General features: G+C 39.0%; 1 protein-coding gene across 1 annotated transcript; it reads right to left on the bottom strand.

The window, feature by feature from the left end:
- Positions 1–4,181: 4,181 nt before the first annotated feature.
- LOC122663428 (selenoprotein K-like) lies at positions 4,182–15,036 on the bottom strand. The gene is made up of 4 exons (XM_043859140.1): positions 14,956–15,036; positions 4,732–4,835; positions 4,490–4,637; positions 4,182–4,411 (listed from the first exon to the last, which is right to left on the bottom strand). The coding sequence occupies exons 1-4, from the start codon at positions 14,972–14,974 to the stop codon at positions 4,374–4,376; spliced, it is 309 nt and encodes a 102-aa protein (XP_043715075.1). The 5' UTR covers positions 14,975–15,036; the 3' UTR covers positions 4,182–4,373.
- Between the last annotated feature and the right edge of the window lie 1,580 nt (positions 15,037–16,616).

Genomic DNA, 16,616 nt, shown 5'->3' with positions numbered 1-16,616 from the left:
AAAAGGAGAATGTTCTCTATGCCACAGCGCAGCCTGCACATGGGCAGCCTGTGTAGAGGGGCAGGGTGGTCATTGTACCTACCCCCATGTGCCTGGGCACAGGCTGCGCTGTGGCACAGAGAACAGCACCCCCAAAAAAAATAGCAATACTAGTGTGCTTGCTTGATCACCACAAAGGTGAATGAGATGGTACTTTTTGTGTTTTCATGCTAAGGGTTGCACCTCATAACTTAAGCCTACCTCATGAACTATGTAGGAAACTAGAACCTGAACACCTTAAATACACCACAACTAACAAAGATATGTTGATTATGGAAACATGGACTCTTAGTGTTTGGGAATCCCGTTATAAAGAAAGAATGTTGTCATAACTCATAAACCCAATTCAACTCAGTCCAGTTGTCAAAGTAAAGAAAAAAGAACCCACACTTGGAAAGTATTGTCCTCCATGTCACCTCGAAATGACCATCCCGCTCCCATAGAAAGACAGGGGTATATCGGTCATTTTGTACCAAGCAGCCAGTTAGGACATTGTTGATATCAAATGAAATAATGGTGTCAATTTAGAATCAGAACCGAAACTGGCCGTTTATAAATATAGCATATTTAGTTATCATGTAATCAAAAGTAGGGTTGACGATCAATGAATGGGGTAGAAGCACATATATAGCAATGTGAACAGATGATGTTGCTATTCTAACCATTGGATAGAGAGAAGTCTTGGATTAGATTAGACACGTATCAAATTTCATGATCCAATTCAATCAACTACCTTCCAATGTATTTACATGCATTCCATGTATATATCCATGCACTTCTATTGTACTCGGACAACCACTACGCACTCTCCCATGGCAAAGGATGTTCTATTTTGCCATGTGACAAAGTTTGATCGATGCGATAAAACCAAGAGCTAGAGGCTGGCTCAGATTCTCGTACGAGAACCATTCTCATACAAACCTGAGTCGTACAAATGAAATCCAATAGTGGGACCCACCTATCTTGGATTCCATCTGTGTGGCTCAGAGACCATACAAGAATGGTTCACGTACAAGAATCTGATCTGCACTCTAAAGCTTGACATATGAATTGAAGACCAATAGGTCGACTTGTCCACAAAATTTAGGACCTGTCTCATCTAGCCCTCAAGTCCAATTACAAATAAATCATTAATTATTAGAAAGTTTTGATTCACCTACAGTGAAGGAAATCAATGGTCAAATATGTCAATCCCTCTATTGTATGAAATCATTCAAACCCCTGTAAATCTAATTTAACGACAATTAAGGTAGGGAATCCCTTCACCATGGGTGAAAGCAAACTTAGTCTTTAATCATAAATTAAAGTAACAAAAAATTGCAATTTTCACGTTGGATCATTCTCCCCAATTGGGATAAAACTCATCCTTCAGAACAGCAGCTGCCTAGCGCAATTGGAGAGCTGTGGTGCACTTCATGCCCATGCTCACCAAGAGGTCTCGAGTTTGAGTCTCTTGGCTGTTACCTTCACCTCTCCCCAGACCCCCCCCCCCAACTTAAAGATAAAAAAGGATATATATATATATATATATATATATGGACTTCAGCTACTACTGCAGTGTGATGGTTTCACGGTCTTGGATCAATTGAAAGGCAATATGAGTAAAAACTAAACGCTTGCTGTCTCTCACTTTAGGACTTGGATTAAAACTATTATTCAGAGTCTTCAACATAACCAAATTCTAACTATGGAAACAACCCACGCTTTGTCAATGGAACAATTGCAAACAACATTAGCGGAGGAACCACTTTCACCATCTGCGTTATCATAGCTGCCGGCACGAGACCTCCTGAGTCGGGTGATGTTGTTCGGCAATTTCGACGAACACACATCCCGTTTTTTTTCTACATTGGTCCAAAATAGGTTCCAAGAGACCTCTATCATCCTTTTTTTTTTTTTTTTTTGGGTTCAAAGGAGCTTATATTAGTAGGAAATAACTAGAGCGTACAACCTGTAATATGTCATTCCATTAGCGTCATTCCTTATTATAGTGGAAAGAGGTCCTGAAAGATGGAAGACAATCAAGACTAAAATCAACTTCATGAGATAAATGCACAAAACCAGCCAAATAGTCAGCACAGTCATTGATCTCCCTGACATGATGTATAAAGCTACAATTGTGAAAGCTGTCGCGCAAGCCACGAATTTCCTCAAGCAGCCATAATGCGTTCCATTGGGGATGAAAAGATCCCACAATCATTTGCACCGACCCGGACTGCGTTCACGAACACGAGATACAAAAGAAACCTCAACTCCAACTTCACCAATCACAGCAGGCTCAACATCCTGCAAAGGCGCAAACCTATTCCCAACCACTGGTTGATCAACAATAATTCCAGAAGGCTTGGTTCTCATACCCGCACCAGTTCGGTCCATCGAACCTGTATTAGAAACCACAGACAAACAGCCGTTATGTGGTTTAGCCTCCACCGAACCAGAGAGATTAGAAACATGTTGATTATTGCCACGATTAGTCTCCTTTACATCAAGGTGGTTGTTAACCACCACCTTATCCTTGCCATGATCACCTACAATTTCCTTGGACGTTGGAACAACTACCTTTTCCATTGATTCACTTCTTGACACATCATGAATCACTAAAGGGCCTGCCTTCACACTTGTATTTTTAGATCGAATCTTCCCATTAGAAGTGCCAGATGGCGGCTCAATATCCATAGTTGCAGTTACACTTCCACTGTTGTTAACCGTTGCAGACACCTTCGCCGGGGCAGTTACTGCCGGAGTCACAGAAGTCTCCGGCGATGCAGGACGCTTACCACGAGCCCGACGTCTGCTAGCAGGCCGCCAAGGCTCTTCAATAACCATTCCTTCAACCTGCAACACCTCAGTGGATTGGCTTCAATGCACCGCAGCAACTGGGCAATCCTTGTCCATATGACCAAAGATTCTACAAGCACTGCAAATCGGCAGAACCCAGTCATAGTGAACAGATTGTTCTACCAAAGACCCATCCCCCATTGCAATATGAATTGTTGTAGGCAAACCATCAGCAGCATTAACCGACACACAAAACCTTGCAAAGGAGAGTCTCTCCCGTTGCATGGTCCTTCCATCTGTGCAAATAGGACGACCCAAAACACTGGCGATTCGTCCTGGAGAATGGCTACCCCAATACTGAAGATTGAGACCATAAAGACGAACCCATAACGGCAAGTCAGACTCTTCTCTCTTAGAGAGCGAAACCTCAGGGGACCATGGCCTTAAGATCAGAGGCCTGGTGCCAATAGTCCAGGGTCCCTCATCAAGGATCTGGTGACTCAAATCAGATCCATGGAAATCAAAGGCAAAAACCCCACTCTCAAGACCAAAAACATCCACCGCTCCAACGTGATTCCATTTCTCTTGAACGAACCTTTTCATGGAAGAGAAAGTTGGTATGGGACCAAACACATACCCCACTAACGCTGCTTCCCATCGATCAGACTCCTCTACCAAGTCCTCTTTGCAACACACTGCCACCTTCTTCCCAGCAACAACTGCTGGTTCAACAAATGGGATTTCACAAGCACCATCCTTTACTTTACCACCAGGAAATAAACTCACCCATGAACGCTTGAGACCAACACCTTGCCCAACACCATTAGCAGTAATGGGGCAGGAACCAGGATTGTTGGACACAGGAACGGCTGTTTCAGTGACCATAAACTAATCACAGAAACCTGCGCAAGAAATTATTGAACCTTTCTTTCTTTTCCCTGGACTATATTACCACTATTACATCCACCCCTTTTTCTCTACATTGCTTTTCCATGCAAGGGTTAGGACAGAGGATTGGCTCTTCTGATACCATGATATGAATTTCAGGAGAACTAGACCCTAAAACTCGACATGTAAAATAAAGAAACCCAAGGTTGTATCAACCTCCAACATGTGATACCACGACATGTTAGTGTTATGTGCATTGTGTATATCAGCCATTCCGCGATCCCAAAAGTCGGTTAACCATTTGAAATTGAATTTGACTGTGATGTGTTTTGAGTTTATGATTTTGTAGATCTAAAATTAAAATAAATGTGTTCACTCGACATTGCCTCATTCCCTTTGGTGAAAGGATTGAGTGAGATTATTTAATTAGACTGAGCAAGGCTCTCAATCCATTCACACTAGAAAATCCCAAAACATGCTAAACAAAATGTGACAATATATATATAGACATTTCCAATTCCCATACCTGGGGTCTTACAAACAACAAAAGAGGTGTTAATACCAACATCTTCAATTTTGTTTTGAGCTCTTCACATCAAAGTAATAAATGCATTAAAGCGTCTAGCCGAACAACTAAGGTGTAGAACATTTTAAACATGTTGAGCTTTCTAGCCGCCGCAGCATGAGCCGCAAGCTGGAAGTGAACCTGCAAATTACACATAATTTTAGTATGATTAAAACAGGGAGAAGATTATGATTGGTAAAAGAAAGAAAATGCACTCACTATGGTCAATGCCTCGGACATTGTCTAATCCACGGGGTGGTCCCCGTGGCCCACCGCCATATGGACCACTTCCAGGTCCTCCAGGACCACCACCATCCCATTTCTTGCTCGCACCTGAGCTTTTCTTGTAAGCATCTGACTTTTCCATCTATAACATTGCAGACATAAAAAATTGAATATCTAACATACATTATTTGTCAAAGAAATAGGGTATTGGAGATGAGAACGAATCGGAAATATACCGAGAACATTGTCATGAAGAATGTTGCAATGAAATTGACAATGGCCCAGAAGGCATCAGTAATGGTTCTCAATCGCCATATGGATCGCTTAGATTTTACAACACCTGAGAAAATAAGATTTAAAAAAAAATAAGTCATGATAATTCCACTTTTGTAGTAGATAAACATGACATATACCTCACTTTCTTGCAAACGAATCTGCAATGACTGTTAAAGTTGAATATTCAGAATATAAAGGTGATAATAATCTGTAAATCCAGTGCTAATAGAGATAGATTATTAATAAGGACATCACAGTGATGAGCAAATACTAAATGTTAAAACAATATTGATCCACAAGGTTCTCCTCCCCCCCCCCCCCCCCCCAAACCCCAAACCCCCAAAACAAGAACAGGTAAGAATTGCATGAAATAGCAGATGCCAACATTGAAGGGCTGAAAGTACACGAGAATGATGCAAATGTAGGTGTTAGATTTCTTTCATATTCTTGACAAACCATTTATTTTCATATTTTGTGAATGCTTCTACTGTTCCAGTTGTCAGAATTTGCAGGTCAAGAATAGTAAGGACCCTTTACTTATCCACCACCACCCACCCCTGAAAAGTCTCTCACCCACCCCCTTTTTTAATGTATATTTTAGAAGAAAAGAAGATTTTGAATGGCAAAATTAAGTTTTGAAATTGTCATTGAGCTACAAGTATAATTCGTATATTTCCCCAATCTAAATGTATAAAGTTGGAAGGGTAGTACCAAAGAAAGTTCTTTCTCAAACCACTCACTAGATCTACGGGATAAACCTTCATCATCCTCATAACCCCTTCTCACTCATCACCACCAGGCAGGACTAAAACATGAATTCCAGAATTACTAAACTAGGATAGGAATATATTATATGCTATCCTCATCTAAAATTACTGCCCAAGGATTTGAATCGACGAAAGACCTTGTCAATAGAAACAAAACATCAAAAGATGCATTCGGCCAAATTAGGATAGGCATTTAATAGCTCTACCAGAAAAAAAACCAAATATCTATGGAGGAAAAAAATCCACTAGGGAAATTAAATAATAAGGACAACAATAGAGGCTTTGTCTGAAATAAGGGAGTAGCAATAGAAGAAACCGTAGTTGTCAACACATCGCCAAGGTGCAGGCAGTTTTCCAGGTCCTAGGCAACCAGCCGCCAAGTTGTCTAGGCACCCAGGTCCCAAAAAATCATGAAAGAAAAGGAAGAGATGGGGAAAGCAGAGAAAATTGAGGAAAAGAGAAAAAAAAGGATAATGGAAGAATAAAAAGAAAACCAGGGACAAGAAGCAGTAGGAAGTAGCAACTGCCACTACCACTAGAAAAGTTACAGTGGCAACCATTGCCACCACCATCCATTGCCAGGGGCAGCAGTTGCCGCTACAGGGCACCACCACCACCAGAAGAAGAAGGAAGAGGAAGAAGATAGGAAGGGAACGCTCCTCATGTCACCACTGCCTCCAGATTTGGCTCTAATGAGTCAAAGAGGGAGGAAGATGAAGGATCTGCAGTCTTGATCAAAATCACAGTATTAATTTTATTTTTTGATAAGATAATATTTTGTTATCTATATATACTCTTACATATTTATAAGTAATAAGGAGCCAAATTTCATATTTTACACAAGAAACCCTCTTTGATATTTACATCTAAACCAAATGTGGTTCTGGGCAACCTGAAGTAAGAATTTCAAAAACCAACCAAAACTAGAATCACAGTGATGATGCAGTAGTTGCATTAGAGATTGATCCCATATGGAGGCCATCACGTAAGTCTAAAAGGCCCACAAGGGGTAGATGGCAGTCCAATGGGCTAAAAACAAACTGTGGGTAGTCAGGTTAAAGTTTGAGCCTTTAATTTTCATAGGTTGTATTGCAATGAGCCTTACTAAAAGCCCATAAAGTGAGGTAAAGTATATAGACAAAATTAGTAATTCAATTAAGTGTTTGAGTTAGATTAGAATTCTTAATAGCTTTTAGTAGTTTCGTTCTAAGTCTATTTACTTTAAGTCAGTATAAGAGAATGATTAGGAGTACTTTTATGAGTCAATTTAGGAATTCCAAAAGATCTTTATATGTGCAATACACACTCATCAATTGGAGATGATTGGAGTAAAGAATGAGTTTATTTTTTAGGAGTTTTGAAGCCGTTGAGCTTGGCATACAGAATTGTTATCCCAGACCTGATTTCTTCTCTCCTCGTTTATTCTATTCTCTTCTCTTCTTCTCCATCGATTACAAGGTCAGTTTCTGAAATTTTGCTATATTCTTCTGCTGTTTGCTATTCAGAATTTACAATTTTGGTCTCAAAATCTGATCTTTACAATCGAAAATACATATCCTATTGCTACTACACTATTTCTAGATCTCAGTTTATTGTACTGATTTCTAGACCTAGTTTCATATTGTTATTCTACTGCTATTGCTGAATCTGAATATGGTTTCTAATTAGTTCTTAGTGTTGAGGTTTGGTGTCTTGACTTCTGATGATTGAACTGCTTTTGGGGGTTAATTTTTTGTACCTTCATCCCTAATTTTGTTGCCCTATTTCGCAGTTGCTTGGGGTACTTAGGGCTAAGGATTGTTAGAAAGGCCTAAGGCCAAAAACACTGTGTATTCCTGTTTACTCCGTCAATCAAAGAAGAAAAACATCATCCCCGTGGATGTAGGCACACTGGCCGAACCACTTAAATTGCTTTGTCTGTGTGTGTGTTCTTCCATTATTGCTATTGTTTGCAGGTTCCACAAAAAAAACAACACTTAGACCTATTATCCATCGTTTTTTACTTCTTTTACTAAAATTCTTCCATTCTGATTTCCGAAACCTTGTATTTAGCTCTGTTTTCTGGTCTCCAGTTAATCTTCATCTGATTGTTTTTATATCACTGTATTTTAATCTGAAACCCCATAGACCTGTCCATCGAATCCTGCAGTTTTCCAACTTTCCTACTCCCAGTAGGATTACTCCTTATCTCTGAATCTGCCCATCACATTTAGATCATCTTTCAAAGACCCGTTATACTGACTGATTAGAGTAATCTACCAGAATTTTATGCATATCAAATTTGTTTTGATTGAGTTATTCAATTTTCTATTAATCTGGTCCTTGTTCCTACACTTGCAATTCTATTGCAAGCTAATCTTCCACTGGAATTTCACTGTTCAGGATTAGCACTGCATTACACAGACTAACTAAAGTTCTCAGAATTCAGGAGAACACCAATTAAACAGAATCAAAAATTGAAATGTAACTGAAACTCTGGTTGAAGGCTTCAAATACGACAAAATCAGATAACAAAAGCTTAGGGTAATCCAACAGTAGGAAAATGAGATCTGAAGAATCCTTCCAAATACATAATTTCAGGACCAGAATATGGAGAAACCTAATAACTTATCAAGCACAACTCAAAAAAGGCTCAAAAAAACTAGTCGAGGGTTTTATCGGCATAGGGAAATAACTACATAAAATTTCAGCCAATTCCAATAGCGGAAAGAAATCTTGAGATTTGCTATAGGAAGAAGGAATCTCAAGTACAATGACAATCGATGGCCAGGAGTTGCTGATAGTGGAAGGGGATGACAGAATATGGTGAATAAGTGATGCACAACAACCAGAGACACTAGAATTAACCCAATAGCAACTAAGATTCAACTGAAGAAAGCATGCAGGGTTTAATAATCTTATTTTTAATATGAAGTTAAAAGAGAGGGGATATTACCAAAGGAATCACCACCAGTTAGTTTGTTGAATCACGGATCACCACAACAAAGGTTTACTGCATTACCGCAGTAAGTATTCTCAATCACTTTTCGCTACTCAGAAACATGTACAAGGCTGGAGCTCCTTACAAACTTATATAGGGAATGCTTAAACTGAAGCAAACACTAAAAGTGAAAGGCTGGAGCCAATCCTAACCATAACAGGAACTAAAAATAAAAATAAAGGCCGACCAGAACTCCCAAACTGACTATGAAAAAGAAAACAAAAACAAACCAGGAAAACTCCTCCTAATCACAAGCTATAGGAGAAGTCTTATACTGACTAGGACTTGCCAAAACAGAATAGAAAAAAAGTACTGGAATATATAACCAGGATTCCAGCCTTTAAAATGAAAATAATTAATAAAAAATAAAGGTAACAGCCCTTAAACTGACCCACAGTTGGAGAACCAGAACTAAACCATTGGTTCAGTTTTGAACCAGAAAATTTACGAGCTATTCGTAGAAGTGGTATACTATTAAATATTTAAATTTCGTACGGGATGTAACCCCTGTGTTACATAATAGGTGTAGACCTCTTAAATCCAAAATCAATACCACAAGGGGGTTTTCTGGTCTGGTTCACGTCATGCGTTGAGTGTGCCCTGGGCCTTGAATCTGCATCAAAACCCTTCATTTTATATCCAACACCCTAGTGGCCTAGGCATCAAGGTGTCTATTGCTCCCAACCTTTTAGCATCACCTTGTTTCTCTGACAATTATGGAAGAAATTTTTAAGTGGTGCTGCAAAGCCAGCCACAATTTTAATCTGTAACGATTATTATAGTCCAAAATCATTAGAAAACAAGATGTAAGGAGATAATTTGACTTTATTTATCAGAAAAGGTGAAAAGGAAAATGCAATGGGAAAAGACCACATTGACATTGAAACAATGCATAGTTGTCAAGGTGCCTAGGTGACCCAAGGGATTGGAGTGCCGCCTAAGCGCTTAGGAGACAAGGCCCCTGCCTATGCACCCAAGCCACCCATGTTTTTTTTTTTTTTTTATGTATCCATTATATCTAGTATAATAATAATATAAATATGCTTACAGCATTACAGCAACAACAATACAGCTTGAATGTATGAACTAATTTGCCACTATATCTAGCAACATCATTACAACCCTACAGCAACAACATTATATTAGAAACAACATTACTTTAGAGGGAAAAAACACATTAAGTAAACAAGATAAGGAGAACTACAGAAGTGAATTAGTGAAGCTCGATTTCTTTCTTAATTTATTTATTTTAGGTACTAAATGATCACATGCTTCTCACCTATACACAAACCTGTATGCAAGTCAATAAAAATGGTAGAAAAAACATTATTCAGATTGAAAAAAAACATAAATAATAAAAAAATCAACCGCCCAGGGACCTAGGCATCCCAAAGCACCCACCTTGTGAAATTAGAATAAGATGAGCAACTGCCCCAGCCCTTGGAAACCCGTCGTGCACCTAAGTGGTGCCTAGGCAACACCTTGACAACTATGTGAACAATTACTCAAGCATGATATTCCAACATAATGCTTTTGCAAGGAGCTTATGAACAAAATATATTAGATGCAAGTGAAAAGGAAATGTACCAAGACACTGTTTTAGAACTTAATCCCAGCATATATAAGGTATTAATAAGAACACCTATGGTATAGAATGGTTTTGAAAGAACTGAACAATGAAATTAGGAAAAAAGAAATAAAGAGTGGTATTAATATATTAGATGCAAGTGAAAAGGAAGTGTACCAAGACACTGTTTTAGAACTTAATCCCAGCATGTATAAGGTATTAATAAGAACACCTATAGTATAGAATGGTTTTGAAAGAACTGAACAATGAAATTAGGAAAAAAGAAATAAAGGGTGGAATAAGAGATGAATGATATACGGGTGACAGATTTCTTTTCAGGCAGTCAGTAAACTAAGAAACCATCCTCTATGAGGAAGAGAGAGGCATTTCACTTTATAGGTTTTGACACAGGTTAAATACGAGTGAGTACTCCAGGAGAACCAAAATTTGATTAAGGGAAAAAAGAAAAAAAAAATGATTCCATCCTTTTAATTCAACAGAGAAATTACAAGGGTTAGGCAAAATCCCCTTATATCTCCTATAAGGAGTTAAGGAGTCAAAACTTACCAAAAGCAATTTCATCCCAAAAAAAGTGCCTTCTAAAGTTATACTATTTTACTTGAAATAAATATTCCAACATACTAACACGGAGTCTGACAAGCTACTTCCAGAAGGCTTCTCAGAATAAGCTGATTCCTGGCGGAAGACAACTAAATGTGTAACTTTGACAGTAACCTCAAATTGAGAGATTGGAATCAAACAACCACTCCAGACAAGAGACAACCATCGAAAACCATCTGCTTGGTCTAAGGAAGTCAGAACACTATTGAAGTAGGCAGTGTGAGTTGAACTTAAACCTGGTATAGGCAGATCAAACAAGGCCGAGATCCTCATAGACCATAGTAAAAGATGATGATTCTCACAAGAGGTCTTGCTGCTTGTTGGTGTGATTAGGTCCTTATTTGTCAGGACTTTTCAGTTGAGATCATTTCATTGACAGAATAGAAATTAACTGAGGATGGACCTTGACTTGGTATTCAATATCTGGGATTCATGTTTTTCTTTTTTTGATGATAACTTACTAAACTTCAGGGAGAAACTGAATTGTTCATAATACAATTCCCATTGGAGAATGTAAGTCTTGCCTGCGTCGCTGACGAATGAGCAGGCTGAACTAATAGTCTAGGTTGTTTGATCAGGTTTACATTCCCAAAACACTTAAGTAAAGACTGAATATCAAAGAGTAACTGATAAAGTATCTGGGATTCATATGTTGTTGTTGATGGCTGGTTGGAATTTCCAGCTGAAGGAAACCTGCGGGTAGCTCGATTTTTTATGGTCAGAGATATTGATCAGCTTGTAGAGGGTGGACCTACAAGATATGAATCCCAGCTGAAGGAAACCTGCGGGTAGCTCGATTTTTTGTGGTCAGAGATATTGATCAGCTTGTAGAGGGTGGACCTACAAGATATGAATCCCAGATGAAAGAAACCTGAGGGTAGCTCGATTTTTTGTGGGGGTGGACCTTGTCACAACAGTAAGGTTGCTCCATTGCAACCAAGTGGTCGTGGGTTAGAGTTGGGAAACAGCCTCTCCGCAAAGTGGCAGTAAGGCTGCGTACATTATGACCCTCCCCAAACCCCACAGTGACGTGAGCTTTGTGCACTGGGTACGCCTTAGAGATATTGATCAGCTTCTTGACTTCTCTCATGGGTTCCTTTTCCAGCTCTATTTGTTTACATGATAGATGTTCTGTCGCATGACAGAACAAAATTCATCAATGATGGTGCATATTCTGATAGTGAAATAGTAGAATCATGGGCAGTACTTTCAGCTATCAGATATTGGAAGGATGTCTTGTTGATAGCTAGGAGTATTTAGTGTTGCAAGTAGGGTTTCAGAAAAGAAGGAACAAAAAAGCGCAAGGCTATGTGATATTTCAATCAGTTCATGGAACAGGGTAGTTTTGTGGAATTCTAATGTAGTAGCACTTCCATGGACCAGCCCAAACTAGTTTGGAAACCCAGACCGAGAACTGAGCCCAAATCTGATTTGATCTAGAAGGATATTTAGGCATTAATTTTGGTTGATATTATAATCTTTTATTTTATTTTATTCTGTTTTATTTTGGGAAGAATTAGATATGTAGAAGATTCTAGTTTTCCAGTTTCCTTGCATAAGTTTACTTCTAGTTTCCTTGTCTGAGAACAATTTCTTTTTATAAATCTGTAAACAACCGAACCTAAGGCATCGATCAAAAGATGGAAAAGAAAATTAATTTGAGTGCCTGCATGAGTTGTGGTCTCTCTCTCCACTTCCCTGCTTTTTTTATGAATATGGTAATATATTCAAAGAAGTGCAGAAAGAACAAGTAGCTCAGAAAAAATAGCTGGATAAAAGAAATAAGACGACTGAAAACACAGCTGGAGCACCTAAGATCTACATACTCAACAGAACTGAATAGGTAGATACCAAGAAGCCACAATCATCCTATTTCTAGGGTATCCTCACCCAACCCAATTCACCAGCTTGCTTATTATCTCAAAGGACATGAGTTCCAAATATGGATCCTTCTGAAATTTCTTATACGTAACCCTCACCGAGTCACTGGTGGAGGGCCGGTGGAGGATGGGATATCAGAGTTGCAGGGGAGAGGGGAAATCACATAAGAAGAAAGAGAGGGGGGGGGGGGGGGAAGAAGAGTGCACACGCTACTCAAACCATAACTCAACTATTCCATTCTATTCAATCTGTCCAATATGTTGGTTACAACCATATAAATAATAAAAGACACAGACTTCAATAAGGGAACAACTATACTAGGACTCTTAACAATTTAAAACTTACTAAAACTATTCCTACGTATCCTACCCAAATTAAAGATCTCTTTACATAATTATCCCAATAAAATAAATAATAAATTCCTAAATATCTACCAGAATAAAACCCATATTTGGACCTAGTTCTCGGTCTGAGTTCCCAAACTGGTTTGGATTGGTCCAAGGTAGTGCACCTGCATCACTCACACTCAAGCTACCTTACCAGCAAAGCCCCTGTACAAAACCCACCTTGAGTCGAGAGTTTCAAATCAAAAACTCAGTCCTAGTTTTGTTCTTCCGTTAAATCTTAGTTGCAGCCCTCTGATTTCATCCCTGCATTCTGTATTGAGTACCTATCGGTTGGAATCAATGGGTAATTGAGTGAGTTCGATCACCTAAATCCCTGCTGGTTTACTGCTTCCCTGCCCACGGTTGAGAGGTTGAAGAAAACCTATTATTGTGGTTGTCTTATAAAGCTCTCATTATGTAACTCTCAAAATTACCCCTTCCTTCTTCCTCTATTCTATCAAGTTCATAATTTATTTTTCATTCCAAGTTTGCCCTTATTCAATAAATCAAACACCTGTTGCATCTCTATCTACATATATCTTCCTAAGTAACCTTCTAAGATTCTGCTAAAAAGAATTGCTGCTGCCCTTATAAACTTAAAGATATATACATAACTGCCACTATCTTTTGTTGTTGACTCATTCAGAACTTGGGTGGCCCCATAAGCGATCCGAACCACATTTTTGGAACCCCGGAAACCAGATTTTTGGAACCCCAAATTGCATTAAATTCTCCTTGAAGGGCTCTTTGCTTACCTGATTAATCTTCATCTCTTTCCTAAGAGCTCCCCATAGTTAGGCATTATCCGTACTTAATCAGTAGGGAGATTACATAACAGCTTCTTCTTGATAAATTTGCACTCAGATCCGGTCATTCCGATTAAATGTATATTCTCCTTTTTTCCTTTCATAAGATTTTCCTTTGCCAATACAAAAAACAAAATCTGATTTATGTACACTAAGGCAAGTTAGAGGTTTAGGCATGGACAGCATGAACTAGGTACAATATACAAAATACAAGATATGGGAAACCTCATAAGGCTTTCGTACAACTAGGAAGACCTAAATCAATAATAAGTCTAACAAGAAGGGAATGTCAAGGCAAAGACAAGTTACAAACCTGCATACATTGAAGCAGCTCTCATAGATTCAAAGGGAGTAATAATTGAAAATAGAAGATGTTGGCATTCATCTAACATGGCCATTCGTTTTTCTTACTAATTAAAGGAGTCCCTTGTGATATATTTTAGCACATAAATTCGTCTAGTTAAGAAATGAAATTTGGGTTAAGAAATGACATTTGGCTGTAGTCTCTCCCACTAAATTTGGTACAGAAATCCATCATTCCAACTACTAATTTCAAATTTCAAAGCTACAAGGAATTTCTGGACAAAGAGAAGTCACCCTATTTCAAGTTATCCCCACATAAGTTATCCATGGAGCATTAGAAAAAGGAAAAGACATCTTTCAATTTTTTGGCAGCAATTCTCAGGAAAAATATAAAGGCTAAAAACGCTTTATGGCGTTCAACTTCGATACATAACTTGCAAATCAACCATATAAAAGATGCCTTACACAAAAGAAAATGTAAATTAAACCAATAACTCCAGCCAATCGCCAGTAATACACAGTTATTCAACAAATTAACAAAAATTGAGCCTCAGAACGAATTGCCGCCAAAAAAAATTCCAAACTTTAACAACCTAATAGAAATCAGCTATGAACGTTCACAAAAGAAATCGTAAAAGAAAAATAGCATTGGAGGGCAAGTGATAAGCAATCTGCTGAAGCATGACGAAATAAGATCAAACAAGGAGAGATCGGATGAACCCTAAATAAAAGGGGGTGGGGTAAAACAATGATTCTGACTAATCAACCAAAACTCAGTTTTTGAGTGAAATCCGGAATTCCGACGACGATTAACAAGATCTTATAAACAGACAGACATAATGAGAAGAGAAGAATCATATCCTCGACACATACCTTTCTCAACGTAAGCCATTGTAGCAGCAGAAGCTCTTCTGTATCCACGGTCGTCTCGAGTCTTCAAGAAGGAGATAAAAAAAAAAGGCAAAAGGCGAAGAATTTATTTGTAAGAATCCGCTTTTATAAGTCGTCAACGAACGGTTTCATTGCCGGAACCAGTTTCTCTTTGTGACGTGTTCGACTAATTTTCATTGGACGATGGAAATGCTTTTCTAGACGGGTCTGGGTCTTCCTCATTCTTTTACATGGTTCGTAATCTTGGACCGGATCTGCCCATATGGGCCGCATTGGATCGGTATACCCATCCAATACCTATCCAATGGCATGCTTAAAGGGATTTTTATCGCTCCCCCAGTACTTGATTGCCATGACACCTCAAATGCTTTCTGGGAGGTCGACACGTGGATTATTCTAATTCAACGTTCACTTTTGAAAAACCAAATTCCAAAAGAAAACCTAATACCCCTCTCCTATTTCTCTCTCCAACTTCGCCTCTTTCACGCCAATCTCTCTCTTCTGTCACGACAAAGGTTCTTCTCCTTCACTCGAACACTTGCCAGAGAAGCCGCCATAGACGGCAACCAGTAACCAGAAGCCGTCTCTCGATGCTACGAAGACGTCGAGGGTAAGCGGATCGACTCTCTCCCTATCTAGAGCACTCTTACACCGGTGCAAGAGCACAAGACGGAGCACCCTCACTTGCAGAGCTCTCTTCTGACGACCTCACTTACGGAGTACCCTCTCTTCTGAAGACCTCTCCCTCACTCCGCCGGAGCACCCTCAACTACTGCAAAGAAGGTATTAGGGTTTGCTGCCTCTCCCACACTCTTTCTCCTGTTTTTTTTTTTTTTTTTTTTCTTTTCATCTCCGGCAAAATCAGAGGAGTTGCCGTTGGAATTCTTTTTTCTTAAGTTGGATTAAATGTAAGTTGTGCCTTCTATTTTATTAGTTTTCTTTATAATGGAAATGATTTATAAGCCCATTAACTGCAAAATCAGAAGAGTTGCTTATTGTTGTGATTTCTTTTTCAATATTTCCTCCATTTATTTGTTTTGAGTTAGGATACTTGGCTTTCATTCGCAGAGGGGATGCTTGGCTTTCATTCGCAGGGAGAGATATATCACTTTTTTTGAAATAGTTTCCTAGCCCTGTAGAAGTCCTATTTGTGATTGAATTTGTCTCCTCAGTTCCCAACTTATCTATTGTGCCTCTCATGCTCCTCTGACCCATAGGCCTTGGATCACTCAAGTTCAGTCTATTAAGCTTAATATTGATGAATACTTCCGTAGAAATATGGATGGACCCCATATGTAAATGACCACCCAACCCCTGTTTTCAGGTGGTTTGACTGGGCTGACGCTCCAGCTCCAGCCACTGCAGGACAGGAGCTTTTCGTAGAAACATTGGGCAGGTTGGACTTAAAGGCTTTGGGCATCATTCAGTCATTTTCAAGACCGATAACCATGAGTGGAGATTAGAGTATTACTAATCTCAGTCATATGGAGGCCTAGTTTGGTTTTTCTCTCCACATGTCTGGTGTGAATCTACTCCACCTGTTTGGTGTGAAATGTTCCTTTTTTTTGCTATCCATTTCGTCGCTGCTTCCTTCTTCTCTCTTCCATTTGCTTTTTCTCCCTTTATTCCATGCATCACCAGCG

The sequence above is a fragment of the Telopea speciosissima genome, chromosome 5 (assembly GCF_018873765.1).
Source record: "Telopea speciosissima isolate NSW1024214 ecotype Mountain lineage chromosome 5, Tspe_v1, whole genome shotgun sequence".
Classification (NCBI taxonomy): Eukaryota; Viridiplantae; Streptophyta; class Magnoliopsida; order Proteales; family Proteaceae; genus Telopea; species Telopea speciosissima.
This window is presented reverse-complemented; position numbering and strand designations above follow the sequence as displayed.